Below are 26,661 nucleotides of genomic sequence, written 5' to 3'. Positions count from 1 at the left end.
CTGATGACTGCAGTTTGCAGAAAGCCGTTTACTGAGGACTGATTAACTACATGGAAGAAGAAAAGAAATAATAACATTAAAACATTCAATTTCAACATTTATTATGCTTTCAAATACACTGGACAAATTAATTTAATCTTTTTACACATTTTAAAATAAATAGAATAAATGATAAATAAACAAATTAGATTTCCACAGTGAACGTAAATTAAGAAATGGGAGCAAAAGAGACATTGAATATAAAGCTAATGATACTCACCTGCAACAAAAAGTATCCACAATACAGCTCCATATTTCACAGAAACATTCATCACAGCAGTCAGTATCTTCATTGCCATCAGTATGAGCAGACTGCGTAGCCTCTTTAGCTGCCCCTTGAAGTGCCATTTTGGGGATATTTTTATGACACTTGCATGTGAAGTTACTATTGCAGCTAGCCTTGCAATAGCTACATCCTCCTTTGCTGTTTATTTGAATCCATAGCTTACCTAGCAAGATGAAATGATCCGTTTGAACTAGTGAGCTGATTTGAAAACGTTCTCAGATCTTATCTGTGTGATAAGCTTTTGTTTTTGCACTAAAAAACCTTTTATCTGCACTGTTGTTCACTTCATTGATTTGAACTCTATCTGCCTTTTGCCTTGCGCTGCTTTTATTTAACTTTATTTTCAATTTATTATATGTCTTTTTTAACATTCACTTATTGTATAGTTGAATCTACATTTTATATTTTGATCTAGATTTTTAGGCTTTAATGTTAATGTTTTCTGTGTGCACCGGGGGTCTGAGAGTAACACAATTTCGATTCTCTGGATGTATGTACTGTACATGTGGAAGAAATGACAATAAAGCAGACTTGAACATTTAGCATTAAATTTACTGACTGAATTAGCAGGCGTGTCCAGCCAATCAACTCTTGCATGGCTAAAATAAGCTTAAAAATCCTTACATTCTGCCTTGACTAGATTCCACTCATAGATAAGTTCATTTCCGAATTGGCTCAAAGGGGTCATATGATGCTTTTTTTTTTAAAATATCATTATTTGGTGTATTTGGTGTAATAGAATATCATGACATGCATTAATGTTAAAAAAACACAGTATTTTTCAAATACTGTACATTACTGAAGGTCGTCTATGGCCCGCCTCTCTTAAACACGTAATTTCCTACAAAGTCCAACAAGTGCAGTCTGCTATGATTAGCCAACCGACCCAGTGCATTGTGACTAGTGGATCATTGCAAGCAATCGTTGGAAATATAACGCCCCTTGTCATAATTGCAAGCTTCTTCTTTCAAAATAAAAATAAAGATGAATTAATAATGTTATTAGTTAATAATGTCCTTAGTTTTACCATCAGTTCAAGCCCGAAAGAGGAACAGAGTCGCGTGACAGACACAGTGATGAAGCTCGTACGTATGTACACAAGCCATGATCGGTTAAGACAACCGACTCCACTATGTCTCTCTCACACACACAAACGCGCACACACACTCCTCTCCAAGGTTCACAAAATAGTCATCCATAAAATGCGTTGCTGAATCTTAAAGATTCCTTAACGCATCTACTTTCAGAAGGCCAAATAAAGTGCTTTTGGGATACACACAGCATCTCCCTGACATGACTGCTTCAATACTAACTGCAGATACTGAAACCATGCTTTCTTCACGTGAACATTTGGGCGGCATTACACAAATAGTTCCACATAGTGAAATAGAGATGTGGTGGCGTGTTTAAAAGAGGCGTTTTAGGGGGGCATGGCAGAGTTTTAAAGGGGTCACATAATGCTACATGCACTTTTACAAGCTGTATGAACTGTGTTGGCAGTGTGTGTACACAACTACCATATAAAGATAAAAATCCACCGAGTGTTTTTTCTTTTTTTTTTTGTAATCACGTTAAATGTTTTCCCCTTTCTCAAATTGAGCGTGTGAACATGTGACGTCACATGGTCGTAGGCCCCTCCCACAATTGTTTGATTGACAGCAGCATCTCAGCACAGACTGGACTTGTGTCTTACCTCAGCCCTGAGTGAGACGTCATCAGCCCGAGATGCAGACGAGCATGAATCATAAGTGATTGAGCTGCTTTGTTGTTTGCAGTAGTCATTTACTTCCGACATATGAGGGTCTGAAATCGCAGAGGATTAACATTCGGATCTAAAGGTAATGCACCATTGATCGACTTAAATGCGTTTATGTTCGCGCAAATCATTCATGATCCAGCCTCAACTACAGAAGCAGTGAGTATGATGTAATTTAATTAATCATTGCATATTGTCTTTGCTAATAATGTGCTAATTAGCAAGTTTGATAAGAGCTGTTTTTTACAGGGTGTGTTTTTTACACTACAATAGAGAAATTTTAAACAAACTATGTTACAGACTTTTCATTAAGAGCCTAAAGAATCATATCAACTTGTGGAAAATGGGCAATATATGACCCTTTTAACTTTTATAAAGAATATCTCTTTGGATTTGAGACTTTAGTCTTTGCAACTTCATAGATCTTCTTCATGCACCAAGAGCTTGTAAAACTCCAAAGAGAAACGCAAAATTGAAATTGCATCATATGACCCCTTAAATTATAGTAACAGTTTGCCCTGATGTAACATATACAGAAATTATTATACATGATTCAAGTGTAGAATCACACTATTCATTTGAAATTGAGCACTTGCCATTGTATTTTAATATGTCTATTAAATAGCTTTTAATCATTTCTATAGATGGGGGAGTCTGTTACACTCTGAAAGTTGCCTATAAAAGGTATGCCATATTTATAAAATTCTAAATATTTTAGTTACATGTTATACTATGACAACTTATTTAGTAAACATTTACCAAAATGTTTAGTAAATATATTACTCTTAAAAATACATTAGCTACTGTATCATCTTCCTACATACGCTAAACTATTGTTACATAAAAGTTAAGACATCTTAATGGGGCTTCTTCAGTCAACACTCATTTACAACAATTAATTTGAAACCCAGTAAAGGAATTGAACATCTTATCTTTGGAGATTTAAGACTCTAACTTTGATAGGTTATTTACAATGATTTTTAAGAATATTCTTTGCAGCATTTCTAATTATTAAGTTTTTGCAAATACAAAATAGACTTTACTTTTTTTCTTGTGTTATTTATACAATAAAAAAATAGCAGTTATGAGGAAGTTTGTCTTTGAAATGTTTAGTGAATTTAGCCCTGCTATTTTACACAGTTTCTCTTTTATTTGACTTTTCACTACGGTGGCCGGTAAGTGCAAAACAACATTACAAAGTGTGAAACACTTTTACGAAGCTCAAGACAAATTTAAATTTTGGAAAACATTTTTACTTACCATAAAACACAATCACATGGGGAAAACACATTTACCAAGGACGAAACAAATTTACATTTTAGAAAACAAATTAACAAGAGGCAAAACACTTTTACCAGTCCCGAAACAAATTTACAATGACAGATTTTTCACGAAAAGGGAACGTACCACACACCGGAAGTGACGCGGTGAATGGTGTTGTTGTTGTTGTTGAGCGCGGTAAATTCAGAAAATTTGTGTGGTTGTGGAGTAAATGGCATAAATGAAGTTGCGGCCGAGGGAGGTTTTGTGGCAAACACATAAACAGCTTAACGTGGTTTTTCTTCACATGTGATCGATGTTTGGAGTTTCTAAACAACGCGGACCAGATGGAAACACAAGACATACTGCATCAATGTGTTCAATATTTTAACGAGGTCCACTCGTACCCTGTAATCATGGACATGATGTCAAGTCTACACGGTGTAAACATTAGCTTGAGGGCTCTTAAAAACTGAATGAAGTGTTGTACGTTGTACCGCAGAAGAAAGGATACTTAGATGAGTGTGTGAGACTGTGGAACAGTCACAGCATTCACCCTTCAAGAGCAGCAGCATGTTCAGGATGAGTGCCCAATGAACTCTACTACTTACCACACAGGTGATACATTGGTAATGAACAGATGAAAGTATTATTCTAGTGTTTTAGCTTAAATGAAAATAAAAGCTTATGTTTTCTATTTAACGATAGGTTTGGCTCCAGAGACTGCAGATTTCAAATTGAACTGGATGCCCTTACTGAGGCTAGCCTGTCAATGATTCCTTGTGGGGACCCAAACATGCAGGAGTACTTGAACTTTGCCATGGAAGACAATCAGTTACAGAAACCAGAGAACTGGGACTCTGCACCAGAACTGTACATGAAACTAATCTAATATGTCTCAACTATGAAATTATAAAAAAGGGAGGGTTTTTTGTAGCGGTGGAATACTGCTGTCTGTCTAAACACAATGTTTATGAATCTGCCCCCCACAGCTTAATTGTTTTTGTGTAAGGTATTTAATAATTTTTTGTAGTATAGAAAACAAAACTTCTTGAACTACTTGTTTCTTTATCTAAAACAGTGATTCACAAAGGGATCCCAGTTTGAGAGTCACAAATCTAAAACATTTTCAAAATGTTAACGGTGAGGGGAAAAACATGCTCACATACTGTTACATTATAAAAACAATTTTAGCAACTGCACTTTAAAGTGAACCTTTAACGACAATGTTTTCAGAGTCTTAACTCTAAGGGTCATCCATAATTTAGCATGAAAACTGACTATTTTGAATTCCAAAGTCCATTTGTGACTTAAAGTGTATAAGTCTAGGAGTGCTAATTTCAAGGAGTTTGAACTAGTGATGCACTGATCATGATTTTTTATTGCCGATTCAGATACAGATTTCAGTTTTTTTTTCTTTAAGCAACAAACAAGAAAGAATGTAAGTATGCGTAAATAGGATGTTTATTTGGTATTAAATAGGCCAAACTGGCTTTTGGCTATTGAAAAAAAAAACGGAACCATCTGAAATTATCAGCAGTAACTGCACAGTAAGTAGACTACATTCAATACAAACACAGATGGTACAGACATCAGCATTTAGCTTTTGTTTTTGAATTGGGTTGAAACTACATAGAACTGGCCTTAAATGAAAAGACTAACTGTAACCATGTGAAATTAAATGCAATAACTGCATAGTTCAACAATCCAATCAACACACATTCAATAAGATGTTTCTTAATCAGCATTCAGTATTTTATTTTTTAAATTTGGTAAAAAAAAAAAAAGGTATTTACCAGTGAAACTAAATAAAACTATGTTGGTGCGAATAAAACAAAGATGCAAAGTGTTTCATTCATTCAATTAAAAAAGAAAAAAATTAGGGTAATTATTCACATCTATATTTTTTTACTTGAGCCAATGAAAAAGAAATAACTTTTGTCTCAAGTTAATCATTACCCTAATTTTTTTTTAATTGGATGAATGAAACACTTTTTTCAGTGTGCTGCAGCAGGTGATTTTTAAATCAAATTAAGTCGATGTAATTTTAAGGTAAAATAAAATCATCCTATACGAACTGACATTTACTTCTGTCTTTTCAAATGTGTATGTCACTGTTTAGTCTGTTTCGTTTCTCATCCAACAGGCGAGAAGTTGAGCTGAACATCTCTTCACTGTCTCTGCTTGTGCAGGGACAGGTACAGGACGCTCGCGCAGCTTAAGTGTGCAGGAAAGGCTCCTATTTGTGAAAGGGTTGATTTAAAAAAAATATATATTTTTTTTTCTAAGTAAACAAAAATAGCCCAAGTTTAGTAAACTTTTTTTTATTGAGACTATAATTCCTAATTCTGCATCTATTTTTAGGTGTGCCAGCTGCCACTGTGGGTGGTACGGGCACACCCTGGTACACCCCTGGCTACGCCACTGACACACAGATACTGGAAAAGTTAAGCAGTCATCACAGAGCTAAATTTCCTACACCTCCTACCTTATTTTATTTGTAATAAAATCCGAGCTTCTTAATTATATTTAAGTATACGTTTATTGTATATATGTTAAATACATAACATACAAATTACTAATATAAATAAAAAATAAAAATAAAAGAGAAATAATTTGCAAGCTCGGTTGTTTAGAGGCATCACAGGCAAGGCTGCTGGCAGAGGAGAAGCTGTTCCTCAGCATCTGGTTTCCTCATTGCCCTTCAGTCCCTTATAGACAGCAGGTGGATTCCAATGTCTGGTGATGTCATAAGGTCGGGGAATTCCCTCAGAAGCTCCCTATAAGAAGCTTTCCATTTCCTCACCTTTCTCCTCCTGGACTTTCTTCTTAGATGCCTCATGCACTGCGTCTGCAACACAGCATTCTACAGTAACATCCTTTTTTCTTCATTTTTCTTTAGCAAAGCTCTTACTAATACATTAATTTTTTTCTAGCTTATATATTATATTATATATAGCAATTTAAGTGTGGTATCTTTTTAATAAACCACTTCTCTAATAAAACAATTACTATATAAGTGTGGTGTATTTCTTAATAAATCACTTCTCTAATAAAACAATTACAATATAAGTGTGGTGTCTTTCTTAATAAACCACTTCTCTAATAAACAATTGCATAACGTGGTTACAATACAAAGGTAGTACATATAAATAAAAAGGCAAACATGTAATAGGACAATTGCATATTTTCCTCAACAATATATACATAAATATATGCTGAATATATATTGTGAACTGGTAAGCTCACTGAAATATATTTTAGAAAAAAAAAAATGCTAAATGCTAAAAGGCTAAATGCATTTTAGGGGCAATAAAATGCATTTTATTCATTTATTTATTCATTTTTACATCATATTGATTTATAGTGATATTTACTGTATGTGTTGTGCACACTAAACTTTTTCTCAGAGTCATTTACTTTCACTCACAATGGAGAGCAGACAGGGACTTGCATGTAAACTATTTTATTGAGTAGTTTTAATTAATGATATATAAATAACTGTTTATGCATTACATATGAACTGATTTGCACGGATGTCACTTCTATCTCGTTTATGATATGAATTTTGCAACGTCATATTGTCACATCAAACCACTTTAAACTGCCCAACTAAAATGACAATATCAATAATTTGTCAGTTCTTGTGCAAGTTTTCATGATGTTGATGTGTCGCTAAATTGGATTTGATTGCTGTTTTCATTGAATTAATGAGATAATAACTCTTTTCAATATACTCAAACTCTCTATACTGAGTAAGTTTATTTGTTCATCACTCAAAGTGATTTTGTGAATTCATATTGGTTTAAATGTTTTCAAATGATTAACAGTTGAAAACAGAAATTTTAAGAAGTATTCAAAAAAAGAATTCAAACATTATATTACATTATTTTCTTAAAGTAATTGAAATCACAGTACATATTACATTTTAAATAGGATAACTTGTAATCTGTGACCTAAAGACCTAAGTAATCTTCTCAATGCTGATTAGTTCTGATGATCAAGGATCATAACTAATAAACAGTGTAAAGATAAGGCCTTTTCCGTGTTGGCAGTAGAAACATAGGATAGGGCATACATTAAAAAATCCCAGCAGTATCAGGTGTGAATCATTAATCGATGTCGAGGAACTTTACTGCCTGTTCAATTGCAGGCCAAACTCCAGCATGAAGCTTTTCAGATTTATTTATTAAGGAAGGAATAATAACCATTCATTATTGCAAAATAAAGCCGGACAACATCCCAGATACAAACTTGTATCACCATAAAGGGGTTTATTTTACTATAAAAACCAGTTGACTGTTCTTCATTCTTTTTATTAATTTAACAAATATATTGATAAATTGCTGTGAAATACCGATTTGACTTGATTGAATTATTTTATTATGTAACAAGAAAGAAAGCGCAGAGTTATAAGAAAGGCATAAAGCACAGCGTATGAAGTTGGTTCAGGGTTTCTGCAGGTATCTTCAAATTTAATTTTATGCCTTTTTAATGCCATACACAACCCATGACTAACCACGGATATTTAACACACACATATTTCTTTATACATGTCCTACATGTCACTCTGAACTGAATTAGAAATGGCTCAGGAGGCAGTTTAAAATGTCAGTTTATTTGGAGATATTTCAAAATTAGCAGGAACTTTAGTTTAAGTTGAGAGCCACAATTATTCAAAAAGCTTGCTTTTGTAAAAGTGTGTGCCAAAAAACAAATCAGTAACTGTAGGCTAACCAAAATCAAAAGTGTGCAATTATAACAAAATGTAATCTCACTGCCTCCTAGGAGTTCAGAAAGAGAATGATTTTATTTATAATTGTTTCATAAATCACAAAACAGCTCAGCTTCAACTTTTCAACTTCAATGGTCAACTTTTCAAATGGTGAAACTTAATGTATTCAAAGTAGATACATGTATGCAAGAGCCATAGAAACTGCATTTTTCATTTGTCTCTGTCAATTGTCATTTACTGTGTAAGTTAATTAAGGCATGTGTGATTTTAGCTCCAAATGTTAAAATGTAGCTGATTTTGTCCTTGCCACAAGTGAAATATTTGACGGTTTCAGAATCAGGAAACATTGACTGTTCCTTGATTTTGCTACGGTAATGTTAGTGACTACAACATCAGTTGTCATCGTAAGGTTATTACTTGTAGATTTATCAGTCACTGTAGGCTGTCTGACTCTCACCGCTGATTTGAGGCCATCACAATGCATGTGGGATTTCACAGCGCTGATTCTCATGGTCCCCAACGCTGCAAACGCTAAAAAATCCCTCAACATTTTTACCTCTAACAGGCTGCAACCGTGTCTTAACATTTTGGTTTTCCAGCCTCTTCAGCTGGAACTTACACTTTCCCATTGTTCCTAGGTTCAGATTGGTCCACCGCTGTACAAAATGTCTGTGTCATCTCCTCATCACAGCAATTTTGATTCAGAAAGAAACAATTACCAAATTGGTCTCCCATAACGCTACATATCTTGCAACAACATTTTTTTGTATAAATTGTGAAGGTTATATTCAATACATTTATATAAAATTATGTTAAAAACCATGTAATGCCTGTAAGAATCAAATGTAATATCTTTTAATCCCATTTAATGTCGCAAAATCTTTTTAAAGCCCCACAGAAACCCTGTTGGTTGCTGTGTCGTGGCCAAATATAAACTTAAGAGTCCATTTCACATTAAAAGGTTGTGACTGTCCAATCAGAATTAAATATTTCAGAAGGCTTCATAATAATAAACAAGAATAGACCTTAGTGATTGAAACCCGTTCATGAGTTATAGAACAAGATAAAGTAAAGTTCCAAATGTTCAACATGTCAAATATGCTCGTGTCAGTCATTCTGTCACATATGCTGTCAATCTTGCTTTATTTGCCTCTATCACGCACCTTTGATACCTGATTACAGTAGAGGCCATAACTCTTTATGACATAAACAGTTAACATAATAGATAACAGCTCAGAAAGATACATATATATATTACACAAGGATAGTCATTCTGTTCACTGCCAGACTTCAAGATACAAGCTGCACTGAAAACATGGCCTTATTCTGTGTTTTAGTTATTTTAGCCTGTCTGCATGTTGACAGTGTAAGGAGCGCTATTGGTAAGTCAGTTTTCTGTCTATCTATAAATGTTAAAAAATACAGGGGAAAATGTTTATAGAAGGTGGTGTTAGTTTTAGTCAATTTTCAGTGAATTTAGAACAGCAGCTGAGCCATGCCACCGTTTCTGTAGTTGTTTCAGTATTTCAGACCAATTTATTAATTGAATGCTGAATTTTTCTTGATTTTCTATATACTGCATATAATAACATTGTGTGCTGCTGAATTTAACTAACTCCAGAAACCAACTGCTTGTTGTTTAAGGTTCTACAGAAGTGAACTGTGGAAGTGGAAGTAATGTCGCTCTAGGGAGAGTCGAGGAGGGATTTGAAGGTACGATAAACCAATATAATATAATATAATATAATATAATATAATATTTGTATTATTATATTTAATGTAAAATAATATTTTTGTTGTTGTTGTTTCCCATTTCAATTTATTGTTAATATTTAGATAAATGAGCCAATAATTAAATAGTATGATGAGTCATAATGCAAAAACATTATCTGGTGTGTATATTTTAGAGTATGTATTTAAATGTGTATTTGATATGGCTTACAGGAGATATAGAGATTATCACTAACATCAGCCCAGATGTTCGTCTGGTTCTGGAGCCATATCGCTGTAGCATTTGTTTGCAATATTTGGAGCTGGTTTACTCTGATGGAGACTCAACCGCGACTGTACGGACCATTAAACCACTGGATCTTGAGGAAATAAAGCCGGTTTGTTCCACACTCAATGATCAAGTGCATATATATATATATATATATATATATATATATATATATATATATATATATATATATATATATATATATATAGATATAGATATATATATAGATAGATAGATAGATAGATAGATAGATAGATAGATAGATAATATTGCATTTTTCTATATAAATCTCTTTGTATGTTTTATATTTTCTAGTCTGCAGATGCTTTGTATTATTCCGTTTCCTGTGTAAGAGGGGTATGTTTAATTAAACAATAACATCATAAATCATTAAAAAAGACAACATATTATGGAAATAAAGATTCAGCAAATATCCTTGACTATAGAGTCTTCGTTTTCCATTTCAGGCGAAAAACATCCGGTCACTATACGTTCTGGATATCAATGACAACCCTCCAATCTTCCAGACCAATTCATACACCGGCACAGTGTCCGATGTGTGTGTAATCTCACATCTCTACAGCTGCATTGTGTTTGGTCTCAGAGTTCCCTCACATCTCTTACTAAATCGTGTCTTTCATTCCAGGGGACGCCTGTCGGTTGGGTTTGCCAGAGAGTGAAAGCTATCGATAAGGATGCAACTACAGAAAACAAAAGAGTTACATATTCTATGCTGGTGAGTCGTGAAGGATTATTATATATCTGATATATGCAATAGGCTTGCTCAAAAGTGCATTAATGGTGAAAGTGAAAGTCAGACAATAAATGAGTGAAACTGCATCCTACTTTTGATTTGACCGTGTTCAAGCCCCGACTGTTGTGTGAACCTTACAGATGCTGTTGAGCTCTTGTCTTGGGAACTCTGCACTTTGATCATAAACAAAAATCTTCATTACTAAACAAAACCATTGCACTTTCATGTCACGTTCCTTATTCTGTTAATATTCATCTGATAAATATCATATGACTTTTAATCCATCAAACTAGATTTAATAACAATACGGCTCTTAGTCTATTAAAGCATTGAATGTGTCTAATCTCATGTTTTATAATTACAGAATTGATGCATGCAAATAATTTTTAAAGAAACGAAATAAAATAATATTGTGTCTGCATGTCCCTGTTTTAATTCATGACTTCTGTTAACAGCCTCCAGTACCAGAACACTTTGGCGTGAGATATAACCCACAATACGATGCAGCTGACATCGAGTTGATTAAGCCTGTGAACTACAACGATGTTAAAAAATACGTCTTCATGGTGGAAGCTAAAGTAAATACAAACTCTCTGACATCCTTCTAGTCTTACATCCATTATTAAACATCAAAATACTGCTCTAGCCTATAAAGCAAAGCTCATCCAAAACTGGAAACTCTGTCATCATCTACTTACTCGTGGGACACAAAAAGAGATGTTTACCAGAATGTCCAAGCTGCTTTTTTTCCATATAGGAACAGCTGTCTTGATGTCTGGAAACTATAATTTTCAATGTCATTAATAGTACAAATTAAAGTAAAGTCAGTGGTTGGATACAGTTTAATTCAAATGGAATGAGCTGAGAAACTCATTTCATTGGGTTACAATAAATCACAATTGGGGAGAAATTATTACTTTTCACCATTTTTAAGGGAGTTTATTTTCTTGCAGGATATAGGAGGACTCAGGGACACAACAACAATTACACTAACGATTGTAGATTTTGACAACCTAAACCCTTATTTTGATCACTGTCTCTACAAGGCATCCATTGAGGAAAATCAGGTAAATGAACTTGGAGGACAAGATCGAAGATTTAAATACATGTCTGAATACATGAATAAAACCCTCTTTCTGTCCATGCACAGGTCGGACTCTTCTCGGACATCACTCCTGAGCCCATAAAAGCTCAAGATGGCGACACGGGCATCAACGAGCCTGTAGTTTACAGCATAACATCAGGTACCTGTAACGGACGATTTGCAACACACTTACGTCCTAATCTAAACAATAAAATAATCATTAAATGTACTCATGATCTGAATTACCTTTCTGATAATAACACAGCATATATTGATATTTTTGTTTCAGTCATTCCAAATGAATATCAGAACAGCTTTGAGATCGACCGAAACACTGGGGTCATCTCTGTGACGGCGTCACTAGACAGAGAGCAAACAGGGCAGATTGCTGTTGTCATACAGGTATCAGAAGTTTCTTATGAGTCTGAAGAGATTTCACTACTTTGTTTGTATATTTTTTCCTAAACAGTGTTTCCTTGTAAAATCAGGCAACTCAGCAGAATGACGCCAGTAAGACGGCTGATGCTGTTGTACTCGTCACCATTGTGGATGTGACTGACAACCCACCGAAAATTGACCAGGGGGTCCATTCTTCACACCTTGCTTAATACATGCGAGATGATCTGACAGATGCCAGATCTTTTAATCGTGATAACTGATTTCTGGCTGATTTGGTGCTTCAAATAAATTAGCAGATTTGATTCAAATAACTGGATTAAATTGTCTGAGATTACTTTCTTGTTGTGTTCATTGGAAAAGGAATATATATATCAATATTCAAAACCATAATCAGTATAGTGGAGATATCAATGTAATGACATCTTATAATTAAGATAAAGGAAACGACCCAGACCACAAGATGACATAAAACTGCTAATGGATACTGCCTTTTTTATCATTGCCAGTTATTTTTCACCATTTTTAGTATTTCTATAGGCTCTGCTTTTTTTCAGTGTCAAGAGTTTTGTAATTAGCCGTTCATTAAAGCTGATTTGCTATACATGAAAAAATTAAAGATTCTAAATCCCCAAAGACAAAACAGACTCTGTTTAATTGTGCTTCATAAAAGTAGTTTTAGATTTCAGAATCCTGCGATTAATTATTTTAATAATTAATTAATTAAGCTCTCCATTCAGATCAATGCTTGGCTCATACAAACTATATGTAAGAGTGTGTGTGTGTGTGACAGTATAATTATGATATAACAGTTCTTTTAATAAATATCTCAATGAGCAAAATTGGTTGTGTCCATAATTATAGTTTTACACAACATTATAACTATTTTCAAAATCATTTTAAATGATGATTTTTGGAAATAAGGTACACAAGTAAATATCAGTGGCGGGGACAAACTTTTTCACTGTGAAACATCATAGCCCAAATAAGTTTTATGTACTTACTTTTCCTCTTTAACTTAAATTGTCATTTTAAGTTTTGGATACTGAACTTAAGTTTATAAGTAATTGAAAATTGAAACGTAAAGAAATGTGTTGTCTTTGAGTTAATGCATCTGCCTGGAGACCTTACACGAATTTGTGTTGAGAAACACAAAGAATGCGAGGAAGGTGAGTTTTAGTTTTTTTTTTTTTTATTTGTAATGATAAACAAATAATGTTGCAATTTATTGCATGTAAGCAAATTTGACTGTGCTTCGTGAATGTAATATGACACCACGTTTTTCCCTCGTTAATTCACTGTTTTCCAGAGCCTCAAACGCTAAAATAGTTATATCACATTGGTTCACAGTGCTTATATTTTAGTTGGTATTCAACCTGAAGTCTGCAGGTATTATTATTTATTGCACTGACCGTGCTCCGCGAGTGTACACTGTAAAAAGTGATACTCTATATTTACTCAATTAAATTGTGGCAACAGATTACAAGCAATATTGTTAATTACATTTAACACATTAGAATTAATTGGAATTAATCAAATGAGATGCTTGAAAGAAATTATTCAAAATGAGTAAAATAACATGAAAAAACTAATTAAAATATATTTAAAAATATCGGTTTTGTTGGATAAAACGAGAAGCACCCAGCTGCAGCCTGCATATAGAGGCGGGGTGGCACAAATTAACCCGCCCCATACCTACTGTGATTGGTTTGACCATCTTTCATAGGCATACATGATAGGAAATGTGTGTGTAGTTGGTGTACACTGTTAAAAATAATACATTATATTTAGTTAATAAAATTGTGGCAACAGATTACAAGCAATATTATTAATTAAATTTAACACATAAGAATTCATTAGAATTAATCAAATGAGATACTTAGAAATTAACCATTCAAAATGAGTTAAATAGCACAAAAAATAAGCTAAGTTTAAACAAATAGAAACAACAACAAAAAAATAACATTTCTTTAAGAAAAACAACACACTATGAACATTATGTTATGCATACCAGGCCAGTAGTTGGCGACTAAGAAACACAGCCCAAAAATGTAATTTACAAAGTCATGTTTTAGTTGATTACATGGAGATGATACAGGCATCATGTTCAAAAGCTCATGTTTTCAAGCTACCAAAACTGGAGACACCTGATGTTAACAAACAAAATCACTGCAGGAGAATAATCTAAATTTTGGTTACCATTACGGTGGTCAGTGTTTGCTGTAAATGGGAACTTTACCCTTAACCTTTCAAACAAAACTTTTTTTGGTTGCTGTAATTGTGAGATTGCCGCTAGATAAGCCAATAAAGAGTAAGATCAGGTGGTGTTGTCTGTTTTGACAGCATTTGGTCTGGATTTCAGTTGTCCTATGTTTGAACAGCATAAGGTCTGGACATTTAAAAAAAAAAAAAAAAAAAAGAAAATTTTATTTAGGCACACAAACATCAAGAATCAGCCTGAGAATCTCAACAATGGTGACCATCAAAAATCTTGCTGCACTGCATTCTGGGTGCCACCAATCAAAACTAATTTATGGATCCCATCATGCTGTCTGTCACCATTCTTGAGAATCATATGCTGGTTCTTGATGTCACTTAGTGCCAAAGAGAAAGTTTCCCTTCTCCATCACATTTTTTTTCTTAATCAGAATTCTTAAACTCTGGATTTCACATAAAAATCCAGGTCTTCTATTGCAGAATTACAGATGTTGCTTTAATGAATGTCAATTTGTCTCCGAGAACAGACTCAATTTATAATGCTCAGGCCAAACAAAGATTGTGCTAGATTATAACCAGGACCACCGCAATTCTGTCAGCAAATCTAGCTGTTATAATTCAGTTACAACAGCAGTACAAAATGTAACATTAAAAAGTAAAGGGTCAAGAGCCCAACTAAAGCAAACACGGACCACTATAATGGTAACCCTATAAATGTACCTTTTTTTCCTTCAGTGATTCTGTTTGTGAACCTTAGGTGTCTTCAATAACTTTTGGGGGACTGAAGACACAAACTTCTGAACATGATGCCTGTATCATATCTATTTAAGCAACAAAAATGTGAACATGTATAGTGTTTCATGATCCCCAACTACTGGCCTGGCATGTATAACATAGTATTCTTTAGCATAGTGTTTTTTGTTTCTTTGTTTTCAATAAAATCAATATTTTTGTGAAAATTTTAATTAATTTTTTCATGTTATTCTACTCATTTTGAATGGTTGGTTGTAACCATCTAATTTGATTATTAATAATTAATTATAAAGTGTTAAATTTAATTAATAATATTGAATGTAACATTTTAAACAATTTTATTGAGTAAATAAAGTGAATCATTTTTTACAGTGTAGGGCAGTTGAACCGTCGCCTGGATTTTGCTGCATGTCGTTTGTTGATGTAAGGTGTTGTGATACATTAAACTTCTAAAAAGCATCTTTCTCAGGTTTTTGGCAACGCCACGCATTTGTATTCAAAAATAGAAACATTTTCAAATCCAGTCAGCGGCTGTCTCCAGAGATTTAATGCATTATTTTATCTTCAGTTGATTTCATCTAAGGATGTGGCTGAAGTCAGTTGTAGTTCTTGTGTTTCTGCTTATCTCTCAGAGCACCAAATTGAAACAACAAATGATCATTAGTTTAATAAACTGTAAAACAACTTCTTGAGTTGAAACACAGAGTAGGCCTAAGTTGAGTTAACTCACATTTTTAAGGCAGCAGGTGAACTTTCGTTTATAAGTTTAACCAACGTGAAATGTTTTACAGTGTAGTTACCACTTCATTTACATTTACATTTACATTTACATTTAATCATTTAGCAGACGCTTTTATCCAAAGCGACTTACAAATGAGAACAATAGACGCAGTCAGGTCAACAAGAGAACAACAACAGAATACAAGTGCCATGACAAGTCTCAGTTAGTCTAGTATAGAACGCATAGCCAGGATTTGTTTTTTTTTTTTTTGTTTTTTTTAATTAAATGAACAAAGACAAGAAAAGGAAAAGTACTGGTGTTAGTAGGTTAAGTGCAGGCGAAAAAGATGAGTCTTTAGACGTTTCTTGAAAATTAGTAAAGACTCAGCTGTACGAATTGGGATTGGGAGGTCATTCCACCAGCTGGGCACAGTCCAGGAAAAAGTCAGTGAGAGTGATTTTGAATTTCTTTGGGATGGCACCACAAGGCGTTGTTCACTTGCAGAGCGCAAACTTCTGGAGGGCACATAGGATTTAACCAGTGAGTTTAGGTAAGTTGGTGCCGTGCCAGTGGTCGTCTTGTAGGCAAGCATCAGTACCTTGAATTTGATGTAACCTGATGAGGAGAGGAGTAACATGAGCTTTTTTTGGCTCATTGAAGACAACCCTCGCTGCTGCATTCTGGATCATTTGCAGAGGCTTGACAGTACATGCAGGAAGGCCCGCCAGGAGAGCATTACAATAGTCCAGTCTGGAGAGAACAAGAGCTTGGACAAGAAGTTGGGTTGCTTGCTCTGACAGGAAGGGTCTAATCTTCCTAATGTTGTATAAGGCAAATCTGCAGGACCGGGTCGTTGTAGCAATGTGGTCAGTGAAGCTTAATTGATGATCCATCACAACACCTAGGTTTCTGGCTGTCTTCGAAGGAGTTATTTAAAAAGATGTGATATGATCCTGTTTATGTGAAATAAGCTGCTGCTCTAATATATGGACTTGATTGTTCTTTATTGTAAAATAGTTTTTTTTCTTTATTTTTAAATAAAATAATTAAAAAGGGCAGACAAATTTTTTTACATTTCGACATTCAGGCTAACATTTCTTTTCTTACCTAACATAATATATAAATATATAAAGTATACTATATATTATTATGTAAAGTATAATACTATACCCTATAATATAATATCAAATTATATTATATTGTTTTATAGTTATTATATCCAAGTTATTTGTCTGGAATGCAGCATAAGGTTAACATCAATAAATGATCATGTACTACAATTAAGAGCCATTCTACAAGGTGACATTTCGCCACTTAACAAACAGATAGTGACTCCTGAGCAGCACATAAAGCACGGCTACGTGTGACTGTGTTAAGTGCTTTTTTGGGAAACGCACATGAAACAATAACGAATGAAAGCACAATGACTCGCAGAAAACACTTTTAAGCTCTAAGATCAATCGTTATCGGGAAACACAGCCCAGGTTTGTGCAAACACATGATACATTTGTTGTTGTTGTTTTTAAGGTGGTACATGCATACATACATATCTTACATGAGAACAAAAATAAAAATAGATAAATAAAATTATTTATTTTTTTTACTATTATTTTACTATTTTAATTAGTAAGACTTTAATTATGTAGGAATCTGCAATAGTAGATTGATTTATGTACAGATTTTTGTATTTTTGCTCTATATAGAACTGTATAAATAATAGAGATATGCATATGCATTTACATAATACTTGAAAAGGTAATAATTAAAGATGTAGAATGATTTATGGAAATTAATTACAGAGCACAGGCAATGATTGATATGTTAGCTGTTTAAGCTGGAAATGACAATGGGGAAAACTTTTTTATGTCTTAATGTTCTAGTGCCCAGAGATCTGTAGTGTCTGTCTGAGGGGAGAAGTGCACAACAGGTTGTGTCTGGGATGAGAGCGGTCTGTGATGATGTTACCTGCCCGTTTCTTCACTCTGGAGTTGTACAAGTCCTGAAGACTGGGTAGGTGCACACCAATGATCATTTCTGTAGTCCTAATAGTCCGTTGCCATATTCTTCAATCTGATTTTCTGATTTGACAGAGCACAGAACAGACTCAATAATAGCTGAGTAAAACTGTGTCATCTGTGCCTGTGGCAGGTTTAACTTTTTTCAGCTGATGAACAAACTTCGATCTGGTTTCAGAAGCTGAATTTATCTCATGAAGTCGCACAGCTCCTCTCGTCTCATTCTTGTCCAGATCAGGCAGCAGTACAGGAAGTGCTTTAGATGTCTTTGCTGTGGATGTAAAAAACACTGAGGACCACAGCATCATGTTCGGAAAGTAATAAAAACTGCCATTAATATAAAGTGATTTACATAATCTTTGTTTTTGGATGATACATGTCATGCAGGTGCTTGTCATATAATTACAATATCATCATAAAGTTTGATTTATTTAACTAATTCTATTCAAAAAGGGAAACTTGTATATTTTATACATTCATTAAACAGATTCATATATTTCAAATGTTTATTTCTTTTAAATTTGATGATTATAACTGACAACTGACAAGGAAAATCCCAAATTCAGTATCTCAGAAAATTAGAATATTGTGAAAAGATTCAATATTGAAGACACCTGGTGCCACACTCTAATCAGTTCATTAACTCTAAACACCTGCAAAGGCATTTAAATGGTCTCTCAGTCTACTTCTGTAGGCTACATAATCATGGGGAAGACTGCTGACTTGACAGTTGTCCAAAAGACGACCATTGACACCTTGCACAAGGAGGGCAAGACACAAAATGTCATTGCAAAAGAGGCTGGTTGTTCACAGAGCTCTGTGTCCAAGCACATTAATAGAGAGGTGAAGGGAAGGAAGATATGTGGTAGAAAAAATAGTACAAGCAATAGGGATAACCGCACTCTGGAGAGCAGGGGTCTCAAACTCAATATACTTGGGGGATGCTGGATGTAGAGTCTGGGTCAGGCTAGGCCGCATCAAGTATTCCACAAAAAAGCAGCACAACTGATCCAATCATCTAAATCTGTATTACTAACAGTTCTTCAACATTAAAGTTTCTTCCAAACATGAACGGTTCCTCTGAATTTGAACAATTCTTTCTGAATCCTTTCTGAATCTTTTTTTCATGAACATGAATAGTTCTTTGGAACATAGGTGTCTCTTGCCTACTCATTGCTACCAGAGACCTGACAGTGCTTCCTCTTACACAGCTGAGAAACATTTGGCTTGAGGGAGGAAACAGTTGAAACCCTCAGTATGGCTTGAAGATGGGTATCAGTAAGTCTGGACCTGTACTTTGACTTATTAAAGTCCATAGTGGAGAAGAGCTTTCCACTTAGATGGTGCTAACAAAAATGCACATGGTCCATTTGAACATCCCGGAGAGCTCAGGGAAGGTGGATGGCACATCTCTCAAAAACTCTCCAAGCTTGTCTGTGTTTCCATTCACCTCCCTGAACATGACTTTGAGTTCAGAATTGCACTGCAGGTCAATGAGCTCCATTTGAAGTACAGGAACAGCATCTTGCACATCAAAGGAGCAAAAATCAGCAAAAATTTTAAAAGTTGCTCTATGTGTCTTGAAGTGTGCAAACCTATGATCAAATTCCTCATGTAGCTTCATAATGGCATCAGCAAACTTCTCACCACTGAATGGTGTGCCCATATCCATGATTGCCTTGCATGCAGGGAAATGGCCGTGGTTTGTCTGAGAGAGCTGGGCTTTCCATGACACAAGTTTTGTGGAGAATGCTCTCACATTGTCATAGGCAGCACTGAGAAGCTGCCCCTGCTTTCACTTCTGCACGCAACTCAAAAAACCTCTTCAAGACATTTCCCCTACTGAGCCAACGTACCTCTGTGAAATAGAGCACATCCTCATATTCTGACCCTATTTCCTCCAAAAAGGCGCGGAACTGCCAGTGTTTTAAGCCCCTAGATCTTATATGGTTGATGCATTTTACAACAACAGACATCACATTGTCAACCCTAAGGAATTTGCTGCAAAGGGCCTGCTGATGGATAATGCACTGCAGAGCAATGGCCTCCTGCATATTCTCCTCTTCCAGTTTTCTTTGAACAAGTGCCACCAGTCCATTTTTCCTTCCTGTCATTGATGGCGCTCCATCGGTTGTTATTCTAACAAACCTTTTCCATGGCAAACCGGCATCCTCAATAGCACCACACAGCAGGCATAATCTCTTTCAAGACTTATTTGTAACTTGGAAGGAATGAATTGGTTCCTCCTCTGCTGAAATCGGATGTTGAGTTCATGGGTGGAACAAAAATATGGCAGGACTTTTACTCTTTGGCCCCTGGACTTCCCACCTCTGGTTCTTTCAGGGCTTTCAACCAAGGAGGTCCTTCAAAAAATTTCAGAAGCAGGCATAGACTTAACCGACATCGGGATGTACTGCATTCTGAGTCTATTCCATTGTTTTGGCAAATCAAGTATCTCTTTAACCTAGACACCATGTGGGTCCTTTGTCCTATGAACGTTACTTGAAATTAAATGGATTTTCAGGCAAATTACAATCACTCAGTGGATGATCATATCTATGTTACAGTTAGAAATTGTTTTTAAAATGAAAAGGATTTAGTAAATTCTGATTTTAGTTCATCGTGTGTGTTCATATATATAAAATCTTTTCTCATTATAGTCAACGATTGTACCCTTTTTGAAGGGTGAATTTTTGTACTGTTAAATAAAGGAACAAAATTGTCAACAAAGGTACAAAACTGGTCTCTTAAGGTACAAATCACAAGGGTACAAATTTGTTCCCTATGCCAAGGGTACAAAAGCTGGACCCTTGCGGGTACAGCCCCAGTGACAAGCTATTGTACCCCTAAAGTTACAATTATGTACTTTCTTTTCTGAGAGTGTGTGTGCGGCATAATATGCAAATTATATGCATATGGAATATTAGCTGTTACAGAGATGTGTAGGAAAGATGGTTTAGAGTATGTAGTTTACAGTTGCTTACTGAAGGCCCTGATTGAAACCCCACAGCACACTACTGATATTGTATTTTAAACCTGTAAAAATGTTCATAGACTGACTAATGATCAATATTTAGTCACTGCCAATGTTTCAGCAGCCATCACAGTCCACTTTATTGGGTTACTGTGTTAAATACTGCAAAATCGTGTCTACATTTTGTAATATTTACGATAGCACCATAAACGGTTGCAGCAGTAGACAGACTCTTTTATTATTATTATTATTATTATTATTATTATTATTATTATTATTAATATTATTAATAGCCATAATTTGTTCAGTAAACTTGTGACGCTATCACACCACAGACATGTTTTAACTGCACTATTTATTACAATGATATTACACAGCAAAATCCCCAGTGTTAATTTAACACTGAGTGTGGACACATATAAACACTGAAGCAGTGTTAAAAGTAACACTGAAGCAGAGTTGAAGTTAATGAGATAATTAAGAAGTTTAATTGAGTTATGATTGACCCTTATTGAAGACACCTGATGTTAACAAGCAGAATTACCAAATGAGAAAATTACAATTTGTGTGTCACCATTATAGTGGTCAGTGTTTGCATTAGTTGGGATCTTGACTCTTCAGATTTTGTGTGGCTGTGGTAACTGAGTTATAACATACCAACAAACCATAGCCAAAGCAATCTTATGGATTTGATTGTGGTTTGGACTAACTGTTATGGAGGAACCTGAATGCCTGAGTTAAGGTTTCTTTAATGTGTACATAAATTAGGCGGACAAAGTAATCCAGGATTTTTGCCTTAGTATGAAATGTTTTTTTTTTAGTTTAGACACACAGACAACAAGAATCATAGTGAGCTTCACAACAACGGTGACCTTAAAAAAGCATGTTGTAGCCAATAAAAACTCATCCATGGCTCCCATCATGCATTGCGGCATGCATAAATTATGAGCTGAACGTTTTTTTTTTTTTACTTTTTATTCTAACTATATTTTATTTTTGCTGTTTTTATGTGATTTCTTTTTTGATATCTAGTTTTGTGATGTTCAGAGAAGATCTGTTTATCTGAATATGCTGTTTGTCACCGTTGTTGAGATTCATATATGCTGATTCTTGTTATCTGTTGGTACCTAAAATAAAAACTCTTTAATAATAATAATAAAAAAATATCAGAATCGTTTGAAAGAGATGCCTACAAAATGGATAGAAAATACAAACTCTTTCATTGTGGAATCACAGCTGTTACAATAAATAATGATCGATAATCTTAGAAAAGAGACTGCAAATGAACTCAGTGATTAAGGTCAAGCAATGATTACATTAAAACACAATCATCAACACCCGATGATTTTTGCTCTTGGCTTGACACACTAATCTTAAATTTAAAAAGCCGCAAGCCAAGATCCCAGCTAAATCAAACATTGACCACTATAATGGTGACACACAAATTGTGATTTTCTCGTTTGGTGATTCTGCTTGTTAACATCAGGTGTCTTCAATAATGGTCAATCATAACTCAATTAACTTCTTAATTATCTCATTAACTTCAACTCTGCTTCAGTGTTACTTTTAAAACTGCTTCAGTGTGTACACTAGGGCTGGGCGATATATCTAACGATATGATCATGCGCATCTAATCAGTAAAGCTGCTTCCGTGATCACCGCTGAAATCTCCATCACCTGCTTATTATTGGTGTGGCATTTAATAGACAGAGCCGTAGATCGCTGACAAGCCACGCCATATCGCGTTCATTACCGCAGGCGATAATGAACGCGATATGGCGTGGCTTGTCAGCGATCTACGGCTCCGTCTATCAGAGGTGGGACTTTCAAGTCACAAGCAAGTCTTCAAGTCATATTCAAGTCCTCAAAGGGTTAAAGCTAAAGAGATAATTAAGTGACTAATTAAATGATGATTGTGCATTAGTGATGAACATCTGCTGTTAACAATCAACATCACTGAAGTAAAGAGAAACACAAGAAATACAACTGAATTTAGCCACAGCCTTCAACTGAAAAAAAAGTAAAAGAAAAGAAAACACTATGCCACCATAATTGTGGTCAGGGTTTGCTTTAAGTAGTGTCTTGACCCTTTTACTAATTCAAACCGATTTGATTCAAAACAATTGCAATATTGTTTTCGCAACAAACATGTATGCATTGCTGAGTCGAACCTTGCTGTAACAGATGATCTTATGCTTTTTCTGCTTATAACTCATGATGACTGAACATCATGAAATTGTGTTTATCTTTGGATAGTAGACTGACACTCAGCTATTACTGAACTGAAGTAAAAATAAAAAAAAATCACAATGCTTCAATGTTGAAAGACACAAAAGGAGACAATCAGTTCAGGTTTTCAGACAAACACACTTATCACACGATCCTCAACAGTGGTGACAATTTTTCATACTGCAGTGCATGACGGGAGTTTTTACTAAGGTTTTACCCAGCATGCAACATTTTGTTGATTGTCACCACTGTTGAGAGTCATATGCTGGTTCTTGATGTCTGCGTGTGTCTACAGAGTCTAGATTTTCAAATTTTGTATGCACTTAGTAGATTCTAAATTCACTTACTTTATTTTTTTTTTCCATAGTGTAGTTCTACTGGGTTGATTATGCTAAACTTAAATAGAGCTAATGTTAATTTGATTGTAATCTGACCACCTATCACATACAGATTAATTTCTTCTCTCTGCTTTACAGCACCTCATGCAATGCTACATAAAGAGATCTAACATGACAGTCAAGGGTCAAGAGCCCCACTAAAGCAAACACTGATCTCCATTATGGTTGCATCACTTTAACCAATAAAACATCAACATCTGATCCTCTGTAATTCTCAATAACAGCAGGGGGGTATTCCAAAAAGCAGGTTATGTGACATACCTGGGTATGTTTAAGGGTAAGTTCGTGGATAACCTCAACGTTCGGTTCCAAAAACAGAGGTAACTTTCTGGGTATGTATGTAACCATAGCAACTGACTCTCTGAAGATAACCTGCTCGAGAGCAGGTTATGTTTCAGTGTAACTTCGTTTCAGAAGGTTGGTGAGCATGGCGTGCCCTTTTGACGAGGATCCTGTGGACGTTGAAGCACAAATTATACTAGGTTTTTTTCATCGGGAGAGGGTTATAAGCAGAGGTGGAGAGTCCAGGGGTCAGAAAGTAAAAGTCCTGCCATATTTTTGTTCCACCCATGAACCCAGCAGCTGATTTCGCCAGAGGAGGAATCAAGTCATTCCTTTCAAGTCACAAACAAGTCTCAAGTTAAATCCCAAGTCCTCAAAGAGTTAAAGTCAATGAGATAATTAAGTGACTAATTAAATTATAATTCTGCATTAGTGATGAACACCTGCTGTTAACAATCAACATCACTGAAGAAATGAGAAACACAAGAACTACAACTGACTTTAAGCACAGCCTTGGATGAAATCAACTGGAAGAAAAAAAAAAAAAAAAAAACTTTGTCCCCATAATTGTGGTGAGTCCACCATCATGGAGATCAGTGTTTGCTTTAGTTGGGCTCTTGACCCTTTTAATAATTCAAAGTAATTTGCTTTTAAACACTTGCGGTTGTGTTACGTAGTAAACATTAACACATTGCTGAATGAAAAGCTTGAAGTAGAATATTTAATTGTCCTTTTTTCATCTAAAACATTTTAATTAACTTCATGAAGGTGTCTCTCTTAGGTTTGTTAAATTATGTTCAGCAATTACTGAACTACAAAAAAGTCCTATTAAACAAACATTATTGTAATGCTTAAATATTGGGGGAAAAAATTGTACAGGCTCGGGATTTTAGACATGAGCACTTATCATATGATCCTCAACAGTGGTTACAATAATTATTCAAGCTACAGTGCATGATGAGAGTTTTTACTATGGTGTTACCCAGCATGCACTTCAGCTTGAAGTGTTTTGTTGATTGTCACCATTGTTGAGATTCATATGCTGGGCCATGATGTCTGTGCGTTTTATTAGGAAAAGATTTCGAAAAATGTATATTTATTACATACATTAGGAAATGTATTCATTATAGTGATTAAACCAACGTTCCACAAGGTAAGTTATTTAAAAACTGAACATTTTTTAATAATAAATACGTAAAATTGTTTTGGAAATAATCAGGCTGATGCCTAATAATTACTTCATCATGTAAAAGCAGCTAGTAACGGTTTTCTGCACAGCACTGATCGCACTGTTTTATAACAGCACATGTACTTTTACAGAGAAATATCTAACATAAGAAACCAAAGGTCAAGAGCCCAACTGAAGCAAACACTGATCTCCATGATGGTGGCATAATTTTAACCAATAAAACATCAGAATCTGATCCTCTGTAACGCACAATAACAGCAGGTGTTCATCACCAATGCACAATCATCATTTAATTAGTCTCTTAATTATCTCATTGACTTTAACTCTTTGAGGACTTGGGATTTGAGTTGAGACTAGTTTGTGACTTGGAAGGAATGACTTGTTTCCTCTGGTGAAATCAGCTGCTGAGTTCATGGGTGGAGCAAAAATGTGGCAGGACTTTTACTTTCTGACCCCTGGATTCTCCACCTCTGGTTATAAGACCGCGTATTGATGTGTTTGCTTACCCTAATGAATATTTAAAAGAGCGTTATCGTTTTTCAAAAGATTCATTAGTTTATTTAACACGTCTTTTAAAACCGCATATCGCAAATGTGACAAACCGCGGCTCTGCGCTTAGCACAGAAAACATTCTGTGCATAGCACTTAGGTTTTTTGCGTCTGGCCATTTTTTGTACAGTGTGGGCGATTCAGAGCATGTGGGAAAGGCAACTGTGTGTAGAGCCGTTCGTACAGTGTGTCTGGCACTTAAACAGTTGTTACCCACGTTTGTACAGTTCCCTGGCCATAAACCTCTGCTTGTTATTAAAGACGAATTCCACAGAGTGGCAGGTTTGTCCTTTGTAGTAAAATATATGACGCATATTTAATATTTAGTCATATTATTAATATCTATACATGTATTCCTTATGCACACACTTCATACTTCCAAAACTTTCTGTTTCAGGGTTTCCAAATGTAATTGGGTGCATTGATGGCACTCACATTCCTATTAAAGCTCCATCAATAAATGAGGGAGACTATGTTAATAGGAAATCTATTCATAGTATCAATGTGCAGGTAACAACTTAATTTTTTCCCCTTCTTAAAATCATCAAAGTCATTACTTTTTCCACTAACTATAGGTAATATGTGAGGCAACCCAAATCATCACCAATGTCGAGGCAAAATGGCCAGGATCTGTGCATGATGCCAGAATTTTCCGCGAGTCATCATTATGCCAGACATTTCAGCAGGGTATGATTTGCTTTATACAATTTTTGTTTTTTCGTTTTTACTATATTTGTGTTGTACACTTCAATCATTACAGGACAGTACAATGGTTACTTGCTGGGGGACAGAGGATACCCTTGTCTGCCCTATTTAATGACACCCTACCCTGAACCTGAGCCTGGACCACAGACACGGTTTAACCTGGCTCACAGCCGAACACGGGCCAAGGTGGAGATGACTATAGGGATCCTCAAATCTCGGTTTCAGTGTCTGCGTGGGCTCCGGGTTAGTCCAGAGAGGGCATGCGACATTATTGTGGCTTGTGTTGTGCTTCACAATATTGCCACTATAAGAGGAGAGAG

At 35.1% G+C, this 26,661-nt stretch overlaps 1 protein-coding gene across 7 annotated transcripts in view; it reads left to right on the top strand.

Annotated features, from left to right (window-relative positions):
• The first annotated feature begins 9,316 nt into the window (after positions 1-9,316).
• LOC128029463 (protocadherin Fat 1-like) overlaps positions 9,317-26,661 on the top strand; it is a 73,065-nt gene continuing 55,720 nt past the window's right edge. For 2 of the 7 annotated variants that reach the window (XM_052617410.1, XM_052617416.1), the window contains exons 1-10: positions 9,317-9,458; positions 9,721-9,789; positions 10,021-10,184; positions 10,391-10,432; positions 10,543-10,632; positions 10,722-10,811; positions 11,285-11,407; positions 11,783-11,896; positions 11,980-12,073; positions 12,203-12,315. In XM_052617410.1, coding sequence (XP_052473370.1) covers positions 9,392-9,458; positions 9,721-9,789; positions 10,021-10,184; positions 10,391-10,432; positions 10,543-10,632; positions 10,722-10,811; positions 11,285-11,407; positions 11,783-11,896; positions 11,980-12,073; positions 12,203-12,315 — 966 coding nt within the window. In that variant the 5' untranslated portion in view covers positions 9,317-9,391. Of the gene's footprint in view, positions 9,459-9,720; positions 9,790-10,020; positions 10,185-10,390; positions 10,433-10,542; positions 10,633-10,721; positions 10,812-11,284; positions 11,408-11,782; positions 11,897-11,979; positions 12,074-12,202; positions 12,316-12,401; positions 12,952-26,661 lie in introns of those variants that run through there. The other 5 variants (XM_052617426.1, XM_052617296.1, XM_052617374.1 and 2 more) reach the window with 4 other exon arrangements.

This window comes from Carassius gibelio, chromosome A1, assembly GCF_023724105.1.
Source record: "Carassius gibelio isolate Cgi1373 ecotype wild population from Czech Republic chromosome A1, carGib1.2-hapl.c, whole genome shotgun sequence".
Lineage (NCBI taxonomy): Eukaryota > Metazoa > Chordata > Actinopteri > Cypriniformes > Cyprinidae > Carassius > Carassius gibelio.
The sequence above is the reverse complement of the archived record's forward strand: the minus strand, read 5'-3'. Positions and strand labels throughout refer to the sequence as shown.